Source organism: Cinclus cinclus, chromosome 7 (genome assembly GCF_963662255.1).
Source record: "Cinclus cinclus chromosome 7, bCinCin1.1, whole genome shotgun sequence".
NCBI lineage: Eukaryota > Metazoa > Chordata > Aves > Passeriformes > Cinclidae > Cinclus > Cinclus cinclus.
The window spans coordinates 4254803-4272528 of NC_085052.1; the positions used below are offsets into that span (position 1 = coordinate 4254803).

Here is a 17726-nt window from a genome sequence, read left to right on the forward strand (position 1 = left end):
CATCCTTATGTACCAGTGCTCATGCTGGGGATGTTTCCCTTTGCTTCCTATTGCTTTTGCTTATTTTAAAATAAAAATGAGAAAATAAGAAGAGACAGCATGAAAACAGAGAAAAAAACAACATGGCAAAAATGTTGGTGCTGTTCAATTTTTCTGCCTGGTTGCTGTTCAGAAGCTTTTAAAAAAGAAAAAAAACTTTTAAAATGATAAAGGTGGCAAGGGAGCAGCAGGAGCACTTTGTACCTCGGGTCGTCCAAGAGTTCTGCTTTAGGCATCTGACTTAGTCATGAACTCTGGCACAAACACTTCTGACCTCACTGGGGAATAGGTCTGAACTAAAACAGCACTGCAAGATCTACACATTTTTGAGCCACGTGTTTCAAATGGAGCATTCTTGCCTTAACTGACAGACCAAAGGAGGGGAGCCAACATGAGCAGCACCCCAAACAGCCACGTTCAGCTCATCACATCTCCATTTCCTCCCAGTATTCCACTCCTGACAGCTTTTCTGCTGTGGCAGGAGGCACAGTTACGCTGACAGAGGAACATTTGATATAGAGGAAGATCGTAGATGGGAAGCTGCTCAGAAAACCGCTTGCAGTGTAAGAGCATCTTTCCATGCTGGCTTTAATTTCTGCATTCAAGATGTTCCACAAGATATTTTCCATTTTAGTATCTACATCAGTGAGGGACAAACGCATCCTCTAAAAGCCATTTGTGACTCCAATATAGGCACTCAAGATAGAGTAGCACAGACAAAACACTCCCATTTCTTTTCTGAGACAGAGTTATGTCAGATAAAGTGTTTTTCAAAACAGTCAGCAAACTGGAGTGCTGTTTTTTTAGTTTGAGGATGCATAAAAAGTGCTATGTAATACTTTCACTGCATTGAGGTGACAAAATTAACCATTGCCACCCACAAACCTGGCTTTTAAAAACATGTATTCACCTAGTTCATATATTCTCAACAACAGAGTTCAGTAAACCTCTTGTTTTTTTCCTTCAAACCTGAAAACCAGCAACAGTTTTTGGAAAGGAGAAAGTTAAATTACGGGAATAGAATGTCCTTCTTTTAATCACTCACCTGAGAATCTATTTTAATTAGTGCAATGTCAGATTTTTCATCAACATCTTTAATTTTGGCTTCGTAAGTCTCCCCGTTCTTCAGCTCCACCTTCACCCTGTTCTTGTTGGTGACCACGTGGGCATTGGTCACTATCAGCCCATCTTCAGAGACAATGAACCCCGAGCCACTGGCCACAGGAACCTCCCTCTTGGAAAAAGGAAGTCTAAAAGACAAGGGAAATAAAACTTTTATTGCTGCAAAAAAGATGAAAGGTTACAAATCAGTTATTCCAGATAACAGAGGCAAAAGTAGTTTGGTGAGTTTTAATATTTTAAGATATCTGCTGTTACTCTCATGAAGAAGACAAAGCACATCCATTAGTTTAACTCTTTTTTTTCCCATGCCCCTTAAATTATCCTTCATTCTTAAGCATGAAAAATATTTATTGACTCAAAACCTCTTTGCTATTTCATATCATCAATCAACATTTCTGTCACATGGGCAGCTGTTTTCAGGAATTAAAAAAAAAAATAATAATCAAGACTGGGCATCTTGTTTACTTGCGAAATAATTCAATGTGAACCACAGCAGGAGCGATCTTCTCCACCACATCTGCTATAAAGTTGTATTTGTGCCTCAGGCTGTTCGGATGTTCTTGGCCTGAAATAGAAACAGAGGACATGTCATGAGTTCTTCAAGTGACTGCAGGAGGGTCATTGCAAAACACCTGAATTTAAAAAAGCTCCAAGTGGGTATCTTTCCCTTCCTTAAAAGTCATCTGCAGCATGACCCTTGGCCCGAGATTTCCTCCCTGCTTCTCTGCACAGAGGTGGAGTGCTTTGTCCTTAGGAAAAGTGATCCAAGAACCTCCTGGTGTGGAGTGCACCCCACTGGGCCATGGGGCAGCGTGGATGAGTTCATCCCACTGTGGTGCCCAGGGATGAGGCGCTGGAGGAGCACGGGGTTTATTCCCTGTCTGCACCACCCACTCTCCTTTCTGAAAGGGATTTTGTTCTCAGATGCCTCCATTGCTGCTCTCCTTTTCTGGATGGTCTGCTTAGCCTGCATGGTCTTCTCAAATTAAACAAATGAGCTCTGTTCCTCTGCCAAAATACGCCTTCTTGGAGGTTTGTGAAGTCTCAGGCTGCTGCATTTGTAAAATGCTCAGGACACTGAGGTCCTGACCCCAGTGCAAGCCCTCAGCAGCTGCTGAGAAAGCTTAACTTGGGTACAAAGTTGGGTTTCCTTTCCCACCAGTGTCCCCACACAGCCTGACCCATCAACCCCTGCCTGGCACCTCCAGGTGGAAGCACCTTCCACACAACCACACTCAAGGCATCCTTCCCACCAGTTCCCTTGATGTCCATCAGCTCCATGGAGGGGTGGATCCCACCCTGCCTTAGAGTCGCATATATAAAAATATCCCATAAAAGTTCAGTCTGAGAATCAATTTCTCAGCTGACCATGTTTCCATTTTAATTTTTTTTGTGAACACAAAATGACCCACCCCCAGGACTATAAAATAGATATAACAGTACAATGGGACCACAAAGCTCTGCATTCCTGGGCAGTGTGGTAACAAAAGCTCATGGTCACTGAGTATTCAGCAGGGGCCAGTGGGATTTTCAAAAGCCACTGGATACCCAACTCCCATTGTGGACAACAGAAAACCTGTCTGCACCAAGAGACGTCTAAAAATCTCTGGGAAAAACTCACAATTCGGACACAGCTTCTCTTTCTCAAGCAGTTCAGAGGCAAAACATTCCTTTTTGAAATTGGGAGCAGCTATGCAAATTGGAAATACCCCCAGAGTCATTCTGTATTTCTTCAGAGGTGACAAACACCCTTGGTTTTCATTTCAGTTTTATCTGGTGCATCCATCTCATACAGGCACAAGCCAAGCCTGTAACAGACTTTCAGAGGAGCATTAATGTGTTGTGCTGCTCCCATCCATCTTTGCTGTTTGGCTTCTAAATCCATGCAGAGATTAAAGCAATAAGCAGATTGCGGATGCTGTAAATGCCTTTGATGGTGTAAGAGGACAATTTATTTGCAGACTCACAGGACACCCAGGACTATCCCGTAAAACCATCCCAATACTGAAACCCTGATTGCCCTTTGCTATTGGAAAAACCAGAGAGAAAAACCATGCAAATTTTTAAGTACACACTGGAGGCAATGATTTGGGAACAAAATGCCACTGCTTTTAACACTAACCAGACACTGGTTTGATTCAGGGGCAAACATGTTCCAGGTGATTCCCAATGCCAGGCAGCACACACTGCCCTCATGAGAGGGGTACATGCTCCACCCAAACACCATCTGTCACTCAGGAACAAGTATTTTTCTTATTTATACCTTTTGAAACGCCTCAAGGGCTTTTAAATGCAGCCTGCCACAAGCAGGAGTAACCACAAAATCCACTGTGCTGTTTCAGAAATGTTTATCTGCTTTATGAAGCAGCAACATCGATCAGGAAAGTTTTGTCCATACCTAACAAGTTTTCCTCAAGAGCAGTCAGTGCTTTCTGAGTTATACATGAGCTGTTGCCCTTGGGCTTTCACTCCACAGAGGCATAAAGGCTTGCTGATTGAGAAATATCCATTTACCGAGCAATTTATATTCCCTATCAGAAATAATCAGTATCAAACAAGTCATGTCATTGCTGCAAAGCTGGCAATTATAACAGAAATAGTTTTTGGAAACTGTTACAATAAGAAATGCAGTTTGGAACTATTCACTTGCATTAAATAGGTGCTTGGATGGATTATTAGATGGGATTAATATGGTGCTGGGCTAAAACACCACAGGGCACTGCTGCAGCCATCGATATGCTTTTTGATCACTGCTTATAAAATGATTTCATCTCAGCTGCAATGCTGCAGACATCCAAAGGTCACGTCTTGCCCTTGGGAAAAAAAAAAAAAAAGCTCCACGGATGAGGAAACTACACAGGCAAAGCTCAGCTTTTTTTCATGCCTTCAATCTTCTTTGCTTTTAGCTATTGAAGAAGAAAAAGGATGCCCAGGCTGTACATGGTGAGACTGCTAATCCTTCACCTCAGAGCTGCCTTCCCTTGGAACTGCAGCCTACAAAAGCCAGGATTTCAGAGGCAACAATATTTTTTCCATAATCCACCCTTCATGCAGTCCCAAATTAAACTGCAGAGTAAAAAAAAAAAAAAAAAAAGTTCAGAATTTCCTACTTTGAAAATGTTAGATAATGAATACTAATTCATGGCATACTGACCCAAAAAAGTTCTCAGCAGCTGGCCACACCTGCCTATTGCTTATGTATTAGGAATTCCTGCATTGTGTAACGCAGTTTTGCAACTGGTCTTGAACCAGTGCCCATTTAAATGGAAAACATAACTTTTTAAATCAAATAAACAACAGCCAATAAAGCTTGACGCAATTAATTGATGAATGTTAATGAAAAAAATCCTGTGATCTTTACCATCAACATAAAATCTGAAGGCTGTAGTAGAAGAATTGATACATTGAAAATTTCTTTCATCAGTGAGATAAAGAATAATGGAGGGCAAAAAAAAAAAATCAAGCTAATTGTTCTTTGGGATTACTGAGCTACATATAGGGAGCTGAGAGCTGCACTGATCTGTCCTACAAGAAAGCACCCCTGTGCAAAATTTTATCTAAGGTTTGAACCTAGGCACAAACTACCACTGGGAAGCCTAAATGGCCATAAAAACACCAACATTACAAATTTAATATGGGCAGATTCTCATTCCTCAACCACCACAGACAGTTTTCAGCCATCACCAGCCCCTGCAGAATGCAGCAGTGGATCTGAGAACTTCACCAGGTATACTTTCCTCTTCTCTCTTACACACCTATTTTCCAGCTGTACCAACAGCTCAGGGCCTTAGTAGCAAATAAATGTTTTTTGTTTTGGTTTGGGGAAGATTATTTTTTTTTTGTGGGGGCGGTATTGTTTCGGTTTGTTTCTAAATCATCGAGAGTTGGGCTTGAATAAAGCTCTAGTTCCTAAATACCTTCAGGCTCTGATGTTCAGATCTTCCCAGACTGCTCCTCTTTCTATTTATATGCTGTGATTATTGTGTTTTGTAATGTTTTATTGAACTATTGCACAATGCCCTAAATGCCCACGAGCGTGGCTAAGAAACCTTTATTAATGACATTATAAAGATGATTGTTGTGAATTCAGTTAATGACAAAAAAAAAATGGGTTATAGAATGAAGAACTCCCAAGGCAACTAATTCTTCAAGGACTTCAAAGGTGTGCTGGCTGCCATCCCTGAAATGAGAAGGCAAATCTCTGCCAACTGGCATCAACAGGGCTAATAAATCAGTAAACAGACTGCTGGGAGAGCAAGACAGAGTACCAAGCCATGAAAAAAAGCACACCCAGCTGTAAACAACTGAAGTAATTTGGTTTCACAAAGAGGAGCCAAAAAGCAAATTAAGATCTGGGTTCTGGTTAGGTCATTACTCAAAGTGGCATCGATGCAGAGATGCTCACAGCTCACATATGCTGCTTATGGTGGTTATTTTGAGCTAACCTGAAGAGATGCTTTGGAGATAGAAATCTCACCAAAGCAACCTCTCCCCTTCTGCTGGGAGAGCTGTGTCTGCTGCTCTGGAAGGGCTTCTCTTGGCATAGAGCAGAGAGCAGGTCTCCAAGCAAAGCTTTGGACACGTCTCAGGCATGGGGCTTTTCCCCACCCAGTTTTCTCCTGTTTTCCCCTTTTCAAAAAGGAGGCTCTGCTCCTCATCAGGACCTTCCCACCGACTTCAGTAAGGAGTAATTTTCCCATTTAATGGGACTTATTGTCTTAGACATGATGAAAGGGGGGGGAAAAAGGCATATCCCAGCAACTGTCTCTGTGCCACCCTCACTGAAGGGCTGCAGTCTATGGGGTAACTAAAGATATTAAACAGCCCAGGCTGCTGAAAATAGGTGATCATGCTCCTGCACTCACCACCTGTTTAGACACACACAAGAGTTTGAAAGCATGGCTTGGGTTTGGGATTCTCTGCAGAACGAAACCAAAAGAGCCCCAGCACTCAGGAAACCTCTGGGCTGCCAGAACCGGTGACTACTCACACAAACCACAAACCAAGTTTTGCTTGGAGAGCTTCCACCCTCCCAAATAAAACTCCAGCCTCTGGTGTTTGTACAAACTTCCATTCATACCATACGAAAACCTTCAAACCTCTGACTATGGAGACCAAAAACTCCAGCAAAGGTGCTCAGCTCACTGAAAACAAGGGGATCAGCAAGCCCTGCTGGAGAGAGGCAAGGAAAAAGTGTGGGAATCTGCTGCCACACTTTCTTTTTTTAAATTACGGAATACTGCAAGCCTAAATATTCCACTTCCTATTCAAGGATAAATTGTGTAATTCACCAAAAAAAGGGTATTATGCAATGCAAACACTAAGAAAATAAGGAACGACATTCTACGTGTCACAGGCAATTTGCTCAAGAGCAGCTCTTAGGTCATTGGAGGGAATTTTGAGAGGTCTAAACCACAGCACCTTGTTAATGCAGATGCTATTATTGCATCAGTTATTTTCCCCCCTTTACAATCCATGCAGAAACTCAAGATACTTCACAGATTTCTGGGAGGAAAGTCTGCATTACTGCGACATCCCTAAAAGCAAAAATATTTTCATAGCCCTAAATAATGGTAGAATAAAACGCTTGAAATCTCTCCAAAGAGTAAACTGCACCAATTTGGTCTTCACTTAAAATATTTCCTTGCAGTAAGAACCACTGAAAGATCGAAGTGAAGATTTTAAGTGAAATTGCTATCTGGCATAAACGCACACGTGCAAAGAGAAACTAAAGTCCATTTTCATCATCATAATATTTAGATGATCAATCCTTTCTTGGCAGTCTTCAACAAGGACTTTGTATTCTCCGTGCTATTCCAAAAGCAGAAACTCGTTCATTTTAATCACCGATTTTAAACAAACCCAAAAGAGCTGCCAAGCTAAACAAAACAGGGAATCTACACAAAGTTCATAGAACAGAACAGCTCTCAAATTAATGGAAACGCAGGACACTTTTCAGAACAATGTGTGGTTGCTCACAGAACAAAAGCACATATAAGTAACAAAATAAAGGTGAAAAATTTCATGTTTTATTTGGTGTTCCACTCATTCACTACTGGCCACAAATTAATTCTTGCCCTGAGAAGAGCTTGAAAGGGAAAGTTACTGAGAACCCAGTTGTAGGAATAAGTAAAAGCAGATACTGGCAACACAAGAATGTTGCCAATGTCTGACATCCCATCCCTGGAAGTGTCCAAGAACAGGTTGGACAGGGCTTGGAGTGCCCTGGGGAAGTGGAAGGTGGCCCTGCCCATGGCAGGGGTTGGAATGAGATGGGTTTTAAGGTCCCTTCCAAGCCAGATCACTCTGTGAAATTATTAAGTTTTCTGGAGATAATGACGTAAAGAATTTTTGTGCATTTATAAAACAACAACAAAAAGTATTTGAAGATAATTAAATAGCAAAGCAAAACCTTCAGAGAACTTTGTCCAGCTTCTTTCTTAATGGGAAATCAGATCTCTTTGGCATCCAGCACTAAGGCCATTCAGGATGTTCTTGTTACTGAAAATGGTCAGTGGGCAAATTCCTCATGTAACCTGCCCACAGCTTTTCTCTAGGAAGTTCCTATATAATTTCAGATTTACACTTACATTTTTAGCAAAGCAGGAACCCTTTCTACAAGGCAGAATAAGTTGGAAGTTAATCAGATACAGAATGTCTTTTCTACAACTCAGTTGCTGAATTACTATAGATCACAGGATTGGAAGGTTCTGCTAAGAAGGAATGCCCTGGATGGATGCATCTTGGCCCAAGCTGTGTTACTCAAGTCTCCACACAACTTGTGAAAAGCAATTTCTGCTTTACTGCCTTAGATTTAGCTCTAAAATGGGCGTAAGTCCCTATTTTATCAGACTGGAACAATCTTGGGCTTTAGCAACCCTTACAGAATCTCACAGGGAGAAAATATGTATATAAAAACTTTCAGGAATGCCAGAAATTCCTTTATAAACCAAATACACTGGCTGCCCCTGCAAAAGAGACTCACAGTCACAGCAGCAAGGAGAAAAAACTATCAGACCTTCGAGTTGATGAGGCACAAAAGCAACTGGGTGTCAGCAAGGAGGGCAGGAATCCAGAGAGGAGTGACAGCTCTGTCTAAAACAACAGGAAACTGCAATTCCTTCTGTAAACAGCAGCGGTGAGGTGGGAGGAAACTCAGCTTGTGAATAAACAGACAAGCCTGGAGCCCAGGGGAGGGGAGGGGAAGGGAAGGGAAGGGAAGGGAAGGGAAGGGAAGGGAAGGGAAGGGAAGGGAAGGGAAGGGAAGGGAAGGGAAGGGAAGGGAAGGGAAGGGAAGGGAAGGGAAGGGAAGGGAAGGGAAGGGAAGGGAAGGGAAGGGAAGGGAAGGGAAGGGAAGGGAAGGGAAGGGAAGGGAAGGGAAGGGAAGGGAAGGGAAGGGAAGGGAAGGGAAGGGAAGGGAAAGGAAGGGAAGGAACCTGCTGTTCCCTGGGAGCAGGAACACTCTGTCCCTGCAGCAGCATTGCCATATTAATACAATGCTATGGGGGGCAAATTAATTGGGAGCCAGAAGCCCTGAGACAAAGGCACAGAGCTGTGGTGGCAGTGCCCTGCACAGGCACCAGGAGCAGCACGAGCAGGGGAGGCAGCGTGCTGGGAGATGCTCAGGCACACGGGATAGAGGTGAAGAGCAATTCAGGACAAGGACACAGAGTGCTGAACTCGGAAATACCAGCAGCAGCAGCCCTGTCTGAGCTGTAAACACTAAGAAATGTAAGTCAGGTAGTTATGGAAAAGAGTCTGCCCCATTTCCTGCAGACAGAGGAACAGAATATTTCAGACAACAGGTTAAAGCGGACAATTCTCTGCAGAAGGCTGAAAATACAACAGAGGAGTCAGGAACAATTTCTCCTCTCCTTTTTTTCCAGCCGTGCTCAGTTTGTGTCCCTTCCAAGTCAGGTCATCACCCTGCATTACCTCCCAGCTCCAACTCACTACAGGCACAGAAGCAACAGAATAACTTCCAAACACCCATGAGGTACCAACGACGTGGTAATTCCTATATCCCATGTGCAACCAGCAGCTGTCTGACCTTGAGAATTCCTCTTAAAATTATAAACCCATCAAGATCTCATTTTAAGTATGTGAGAAACTTTCATACTGCATCTTCAGAAGAAATCGCTGCTTAAGAGAGACTTAGCTTCAACTTCCAGGAACCCTGGTATGAAGACACCAGGGAATAAAAACAAGTTCTTGTTTTCATGCTTCCTTAAACTTCTCTCTAGTCTAAAAAAAAAAAAATAAATAAAACTCTCAAGGGGAAAGCCAATAAAAAGCTTCCTAAGATGCTTCTTTTCTGCAGCTGAAGAAGGCTTTGATTTCACCACTTTGCTGTGGCAGGGCTTAGGAGTGACATAGAGTTGATACAAATAAGGATCAAATCTATAGGAAAAAAGGCAGAAAACCCTCAGAACAGTAATAAAACACACCACTCCTAATCTGGGGTGTTGTAATTGTACAACACATGAACCCAGCATAACTACATTGCAAAACCTGAACAGCCTGAAAAATCTGTCAGCCTTTGGCAGTATTTTCTACATCTGACTCAAGAAACACTCCAAGACCACCCAGATTTGTTTTAATGTAGACATCAGAAATCAGTGAGCAGCTGGGAAATGAACCTGGAGTAATGTGGATGTTCCTTCTGCCACCCCACCTGGAGAGCTGCAGGAAGGGGCTGGCACTGCCACTGGTGAGGCAGCCACTGTCACACAGCTCCCTGTTGCTCCTGCAGCTCCTCATGAAAGGTTTAAAGGACAGCAAGTTTCAATTTCACTCTCTCAAATATGCATTTTTCAAAGATATTTAGAGTTCTAATTATTATACGCACTGCTCCCCTATTAACAGTAGCTATTTAAATATTGATATTTTTATCTACACACCTATCCTGCTTTATTTGATGAACCCTCCAATTATTTTTCATATTTATAGGTGGCTTCTGCTTGCCCACTTTTGGTGTCTGAATACAGAAGCAAACAAGGGTTAGCCAAGTTTACCTTCATAGACTGAGGTCTATACAGAAATAAAGGGCAGACATTCCAAACAGTGCCTGTGCTGCCCTGGAAAAGGAGTGAATCATCCCTTTACCATCACAAATGTTGAAGCATGAGATTCCTGGGGGGTTGTGTTTATTTTGGGGGTGGGATGGTGGGAGGGGAGAGACTTGTTTGGGTTTCTCTTCCTTCCCAGTGCTTGGTCCACCTACTCCTTCCCTCCTCCAAGAGGACTTTCTGCAGATGAAGATCGACAGATCATCGATGCTTTTAGCAGGGCAAAGCCAAAACTGCAGCCTGAAAGTTTGAGAAATAGAGTAATGGAAAAAGAAAAGTCATGGAAAATGGAGCAGCAATGCTGGCAAGGGGCAGAAAACTGAGCAGGGACTCATGAAAGCTCAGTTTGCTCTCAGCTCTGCTGCTGGCTGACCCTGAGCAAATCTCTTTATCTTTCCCTGTCCTAGATTCACTGTCTGTGAAATGGGACAGTGACAGTGGTCTCTGGAAAAATATTGAGAGCTCCTCCTAATGTCACCCTCTGCTATAGAAAATATTTCAAATTTTAGACCTCTGGATAACTTCTGTGTATGGCTATCAGATTTAATAAGCATTATTTTATCCAGCAGTTGTCTGGCAACAAAAATATGTGCAAATCCAAGTGCTACCAGAAACGTTTTAAGCACTGTAGCTGTCTCACTGGGATTTCCAGCAGCAGTTCTGCAAAAGAGGATGTAAGAACTCTTCATTGCACGTCCCTCTCCCACGTCTCACCAAAAAAGGCTTTACAAGAGCGAGGAGATGGAAAGACTGAGAAACCCTGATGGGGAAAAAATGTCAGAGACAAGAATGAGGTTTGGTTAACCAACATCACACAGAGTTTTAATGGCACTGCCACACCACTGCTGGCAGTGACAGGGCCAGGTACCAGCCTGCAGGAAAGGCAGAGGAAAATGCATCTGCTCACACGTGAAACACATATTTGCCTTGTTTTTCCACTTTTTTTTTTCCTCCAGAAACAAGCTCCTGGCACAGCACTTGTAACAAATTGCACAACCCAGCTGCCCTCCAGCCTTGTTCTTCACCTTATCAGTGCACCAGGGTTCCTGATACTAACCCAGAAATTCAAGAGCTGCTCCGCCTGCCTGCCTAATTCATGTCCAGCTGCTAAAATATGGTAACAAAGATCTTCTCAGCTCACTAAACTTTAAAATAACTTGTCACTTGTGTCCTGTCTCACAATCCTACAACGATATAACTCTCCTGTTACCTACAGATATAAGGTCGACATCCATTAATATAAGATCAATTATTTTATAGCCCTTTGACATAAGGAGGCTTATTTTTCAGTTATATTCTTCTCTTTGAAGCAGGACAATCAATTTGGGAATCACAGTGACCTTCATCCAGAAGACAAAATAAAGCATCTTATTCTACATCCTGATCACAGCCTCCAAAGTAATGTCCCGTATTCACTTGGGCCCAGTTACAAAGGCAGTAGGACTCACTGCCAAATCCAGACACAGATCCTAGAGGCCCCAGCATCTTTTGGGACTGAGGAATGGCTGTATTTACAACACAAGTTAAGTTCCACAGCACCCCAGTTTCTATTTCTGGCGTTGCTTTCTTTCACTCCAAGCACACGTAAATTCACATTTGAAAAATATTTTCCAGCTTCTCCTATTTCTTGGACGGCAGAGCCTGAGAGCTGCTGGGGATATGCTGCCTCCCTCACATCCAAACTGTGCTTAACAACACTCCTGCTGCTTACTCATGGCCTCAAGTATTCCTGCCCAGTCCACAGGTACCTTTAAATTTCAAAGCCAAGGAGATGAAAGGATTGAATCTTTCCTTGTTCCAAATCTGTATTTACTGACTTGCCTGTTTGAAGTCTGGAGACTTCAAAATTACTGCCTGCTCCCCAGGAAGGAAATCTAGATGTGGAGAGGGGAAAAGGTGAGCTTCTTCAGACAAACCACTTCTTACAGTTGCCTCCTCTCCAAGCTGAGAACTTGGCTTTGGAAAAGCTTTTTAATCCCACACTTGGGAATTGGTTCTCTTCTGGAAAGATGTTGTTATTTATTTCCATTGCCTTCAGCTGCCTCTTCTCTCCCTCTCTTCCTCTCTCCCTCCCTCCTCCTGCTGCTGCAAAATAAGACTGAGGAAAAGTTGGAAAAGAATGATGTTCAGACCACCCAAACAGCAGCTGAGGGAGGAGATGAAATTTAGCAGCACTGGAATGCTCATTTGTGCACTCAGACCCGAAAAACCTGGTCCTTTTGGGTCAATTTTAATAGACTTGGCACGTGTCAAGTAACCTGCCAAAGTCTCCCAACACTTCTTCAGCACACAAATAATAATAATAAAACCACCACCGTGTGCCTGTTGTTATCTTCGGGGAAACAGCTGAAAGCCTTGTTCATAACAACAGTATCAACTTCCCTCTTGATAAATATCTGGCTGGGTTCCCAACCTTCAGAGATTTCCCAGCTCTTTCTCTCCCTGCCCCAATTCCTCGTTCCTGGCAGGCTCAGCACTGCCAGCCCATCAGCACTATCAGGCTCAGGAATGCAGGCAGGTCCATCTCCTTCCCATCCTCTGCTGCACTGAGCTCACTCCAAGGCTGTTTCAGAAGGACTCAGTTAATGACAAATAGGTTATTGACCGCAGAGATCCTTTTCTCCTGCCAGATAATTACACAGAGACACTTGGATGCAGTTTTGCCTGGTGCGTTTCAAAACACAAAGTCAGCCACTTCGCAATAAACCTGATTTTTTTTTTGTTTTGTTTTTGTTTTTGCTTCCCTCTCCCTGTCTCCAGAACTGTGAAATTGGGTGATGAAGTAGCAAAGTCTGTATCTCACTGATACCCAGCTTTCTAAACTGAGTTACCCCTCACCTCTGCCTCCTCCCCAGGCAATCAAGCTGCACTGACCTGATTAATCTAAGCCATAAGAGCTCCCATCAAACCCCAGATGTGACATCATGGTGTGAGCATGCCTGGGACAAGTGTGAGCCACCTGTGACAGATGCCAGCAAACTGAAGACTGCTGAGCTCACTGAGATACCACATTAGACATAGTAAACCTAACACAAATATGAAAACATGTAAAACCAGCTCAGAACCAGGCAGAAAATAGTCAGTAATGGAGAGCAACCACAAGGAATGTTCTTCTTTCTGGACAAATCCAGGTTAGTTTATATTTTACAGTGTGAAGAAGGGGAGAAGGGCACACTGTCCTAAAACACCTGTCAACATTTGTGGGAAAAATGAGGAAGGGAATAAAGCCTCGTTTAAGTTGTGTGCTGGGCGTTCTTCCCTTGGTCAGCAGGAGGGATTCAAGGATACCAAAAACATATTTGCAGAAGAAAAAGAAAACCTCCTCCCACCATGCTGAACCTCACCACTGAATATTGAGGTCTCGTGGCACTGACCTCACTCCTGGGTGTGGGATGCTCTTACACAGCCACAGTTTCTGCCCAGAGGAAATCTACCTTCTCTCTGTGCATTTGTATTTTCAGTGGTATCAACACACAGAGCTGCACCAGCACGGGCCCTGAACGTCCTCTGGCAATGTCTCCCATGCTCTGATGGAAAGGGAAAATGTTTTTAGTGGCAGCTGCAGCTCAGGAGCCCTGTCCAGGCTGGTGCAGGAAGGGCACAGCAGGACTGGTGGCACTGGTCATGCTGCCTGTGGCCACAGCACAGCTGGACACTGCTGGGAAGGGATTGAGTTTTTTAAGGCTCATTTTGCAGAGGGAATCATCCCCCTTATGCACACACACCCAGAGCACCCTGCTCCTGCCTCTACTGCAGCCTCTCAAACACAGCAGGTATTGGAAGAGATTCCCTGGGAATCACTGATGGACAAAAAAGCAGCACTGAGAGCAGACTGTAGTAGATGAAAATTGAAAATGGCGAAGTTTTAATTTATTTTTGACAATATACACATCATTGTACTTGACCAACTGCTGAAATAGTGCAAAGTTTAAAAATAACAACAAAGTCCAAACACTTTCTCTATGTTCCCATCCCTTTGTTACCCTGTCCTGTTGCATTGTATTGACCAAATTATTTACATGGGTATGTTACTATGAAAAAAATGTCTGGAGATAACTCAATCTTTAGGTAGAAAAAGCACTCCTAGTGATGAACTCAAAATAACATTCAAAACTAACGAATTTAAGGACCCAAATATTAGGCCAAATGTTTTTCAAAACATTGATTCAATTGCTTTACAGCCTACTCTCCATCCCTTTTTATTTCAGGTCCTTTACATATGAAAAAAAAGCTTTGTTGGTAGCTATGTTTGCTCTCATCCAGGGGTAAACATGTGCTACTGGTTGGTTTCTCCAGCGCTTTCTTTTTGTTCCAGAGGTGCAACAGGGCAAAATGATTGTCTGGAATTACTCCTGATAGATCTACAACAGCAGAGCTTTCCCAGACAGGGACTCTGTACAGCCTGTGCATTTTCTGTACCTCCCACCAGAGGCACGTACTGCTCCTAGCTCAAAACACAGCCCTAGTTCTGCAAATGTTCAGCAGAAAAGGCTGAGAAAACAATATTGGTTTCATGAATCGAGAATAAAAATCACAAGGCATTGTCTTACGCTGGGCATCAGGAAACTGTGGAGTGAAAGGTTTGATTGTCTCCAGTGTCAGCAAATGCCAGCAACGTGCCATGGAGCACAACACAGCTTTGACACTGAGGGGACAACCAGGAGTACAAAAAATGGATTGTGTTGACACCAAAGCTGTGAGCTTGATCTGTAGGCTGAGCACACAGCCACTATACATTAGAACGTTTTTCTGCTGGAGAGATGATGGCTAAGTGTAGAAAAAGATGTGTTTTAAACAAAACTAAGTCCAGAAATTATATAATTTATACCAAAGGAATTAATCCTCACTAAAACTGCACTGACTTACTAGAAAGTGACTACCACTTCAGAAATAAAGGCTTAATTCATGCTATTTTTTACACATTAGCCCCTAATGGCTTGGAAGGGATACACGGCCTCAGTTTGAGAGGTTTAATCCAGCCGGCATTAGGGGCTGCATCTTGTGACGATCATCCCCCGCTCATCCCAGCACGGCTTTGCCCCGCTTTGTGTCACATCCTGCACTCACCGTTCCTACCGCTGCAAACACTTCTCCGGGCTGCTCAGCCCAGCCTCTCCAGCTGCTGAGCCACCGTTTCGTAACCCAGCAATGCCCTTTTACACCGTTTACCAATACTCTGCATGCGTCCTGCAGCTCTGAGTACTCGCATTACACTCGGTTTGACTAAACTGACAGCTAAAGAATGCCGAAGGGAGAAATGCCACGCATCGTTACTTATCGGCCGCCATCTCCATCCTCAAAAAACCCAACAAAAACAAACACAAAACTCTAGACGGAGCTTAACACGCTGTTAACAGGCTTCTCCCTTTCCAGTAAGGCTTTTATTAATCAGAGCGCATTTGCTGAGCCGGGCCAAGGCAAGCAGCAGCCTGCTCTGCCCACCCCTTTGCTCCATCGCATCTGAACGGCTCCTGCATTCCTGGCTTTACTCCTCGGGGCATTTCCCTGTGACAAAGCGCCGGGACAGGAACGCGCTCGAGTTATTTCTCCAAATTTTGCTGGAGCCGCTCAGCCGGCCCCGGCTCCGCAGCAGTACTCGCTGCTGAGGCTTTGCACCAGTTTTCCCCAGTTTCGACCCCGGCATCACCCCTCGGGGGGTGGAAGATAAGTTTAAGTCGGGTACAGGGATTTCCCCCCCCGCCCCCCACCCCTGCACTTGGCAGCCGCTGCCAAACCTCACTCCTGCGCCGCTTTCTCGCTGAGCCGGAGCGCCCAGGTTGTGCCAAGGCTCATCCCCCGGCTCCTCTCCGCGGTTCCCTCCTCCCCGGGACACCGCATCCCGACCCGGCATGAGAATGATGGGGCCGAACCTCCGCGCTCTCCCCCGCACCCCGGCGCATCCCCCGGCGCATCCTCACCCTGCCCGCAGGCTCCGCGCTGGATAGCGATGATGGGCGGCTGCCGGAGGCGCTCCGCCCGGCGGCTGGCGGCCCGCAGCTGGCAGTGGCTGGCGTAGGTGACCGCATCGCTGCCGCACACGGGCTCGGTGCTGGAGCACTGGCAGCGCCCCGCCGCCGCCCGCTTGCGCACCGTGGCCGAGGCGGGGACGGCCCCGGGCGGCACCGCGCACTGCAGCCCCTCTCCGCAGGGCGGCCCCGCGCCCCCGCACGCCTCGCCCTCCTCCGCCCCGCACACGCGGCAGCAGCCGCAGGCGTCCAGCACGGGCCCGCCGGGACAGGCTGCGGGCAGCGCCGGGCAGCGGGACCGATCGCAGCGCTCGGGGCAGGCGGGGGGCGGAGGAGCGGCCAGCAGCACGGAGGGCAGCAGAGCCGCCAGCAGCAGCGTCCGGCCCCGCAGCGGCATCGCGGCGGCGGCTCCGGGGCGGCGAGAGCGGTGAGCGCGACGGGGGCCGGGCGGGAGCTTTAAGGAGAGACGCGGCGGGGCGGGACCGGACCGCGGGCACGGCCCCCCGGGCTGGGACACCCCCACGCCGCCCCCCCGGGACCGAGACATCCCCCTCGGGACCGAGACACCCCTCCTGGGACAGTGACACTTCTCCGGCACAGTGACACCCCTCCTGGCACAGTGACACCCCTCCTGGCACAGTGACACCCCTCCTGGCACAGTGACACCCCTCCCGGGACAGTGACACCCCTCCCGGGACAGTGACACCCCTCCGGGACAGTGACACCCCCCCGGGACAGTGACACCCCTCCTGGCACAGTGACACCCCTCCGGGACAGTGACACCCCTCCGGGACAGTGACACCCCCCCGGGACAGTGACACCCCTCCTGGCACAGTGACACCCCTCCGGGACAGTGACACCCCCCCCGGGACAGTGACACCCCTCCCGGGACAGTGACACCCCTCCCGGGACAGTGACACCCCTCCCGGCACAGTGACACCCCTCCCGGGACAGTGACACCCCTCCTGGCACAGTGACACCCCTCCTGGCACAGTGACACCCCCCCGGGACAGTGACACCCCTCCTGGCACAGTGACACCCCCTCCCCGCCGGAGGTCCGGCGCTCCGGGGAATCTTGGCGGTGAAAACACCGAAATCGCGACAGGCGATTAAGATCGGAGGAAAGGCTGATAACGCGCTGGTGCAAACAGGGGGAGGGAGGTGTGAATGCTTCCCCATCTCAGGAATTACGGGAAAGCAACTCAAAGTAAGCGCTGATAAGGTTTCCAGCTGATAAGGGGACGGGGGGAGCGCGGCGCCTGTCCCGTGGTGGAAGGAGTGAAGCGGTACATCCATTGTGTGTAAGTTATGCAAACATCGACAGCCCACCGGGAATGCCCGGTGTTCCCGTGAGATTCCCAGCTCGGGAGGCGCTGGCCGGTACCCGAGGGACGGGAGGAAGGATGCTCCCAGCCCTCTGCTCTGCCCCGCGCTTCGCCCGAGACGCTCAGAGCCGCGGGCTGAGGTGGATACCAGCAATTAGCAGAAGGTTAATCAACCGAAATAATAATAGGGAAAAAAAAAAAAAAGT

General features: G+C 46.3%; 1 protein-coding gene across 1 annotated transcript in view; it reads right to left on the reverse strand.

The window, feature by feature from the left end:
• HTRA1 (HtrA serine peptidase 1) overlaps positions 1 to 16726 on the reverse strand; it is a 30754-nt gene extending 14028 nt beyond the window's left edge. The window contains exons 1-3 of the mRNA XM_062496177.1: positions 16148 to 16726; positions 1627 to 1726; positions 1085 to 1289 (exon numbers count right to left, since the gene is read on the reverse strand). Of these exons, the coding sequence (XP_062352161.1) occupies positions 1085 to 1289; positions 1627 to 1726; positions 16148 to 16592 (750 nt within the window). The 5' untranslated portion in view covers positions 16593 to 16726. The remainder of the gene's footprint in view (positions 1 to 1084; positions 1290 to 1626; positions 1727 to 16147) is intronic.
• Between the last annotated feature and the right edge of the window lie 1000 nt (positions 16727 to 17726).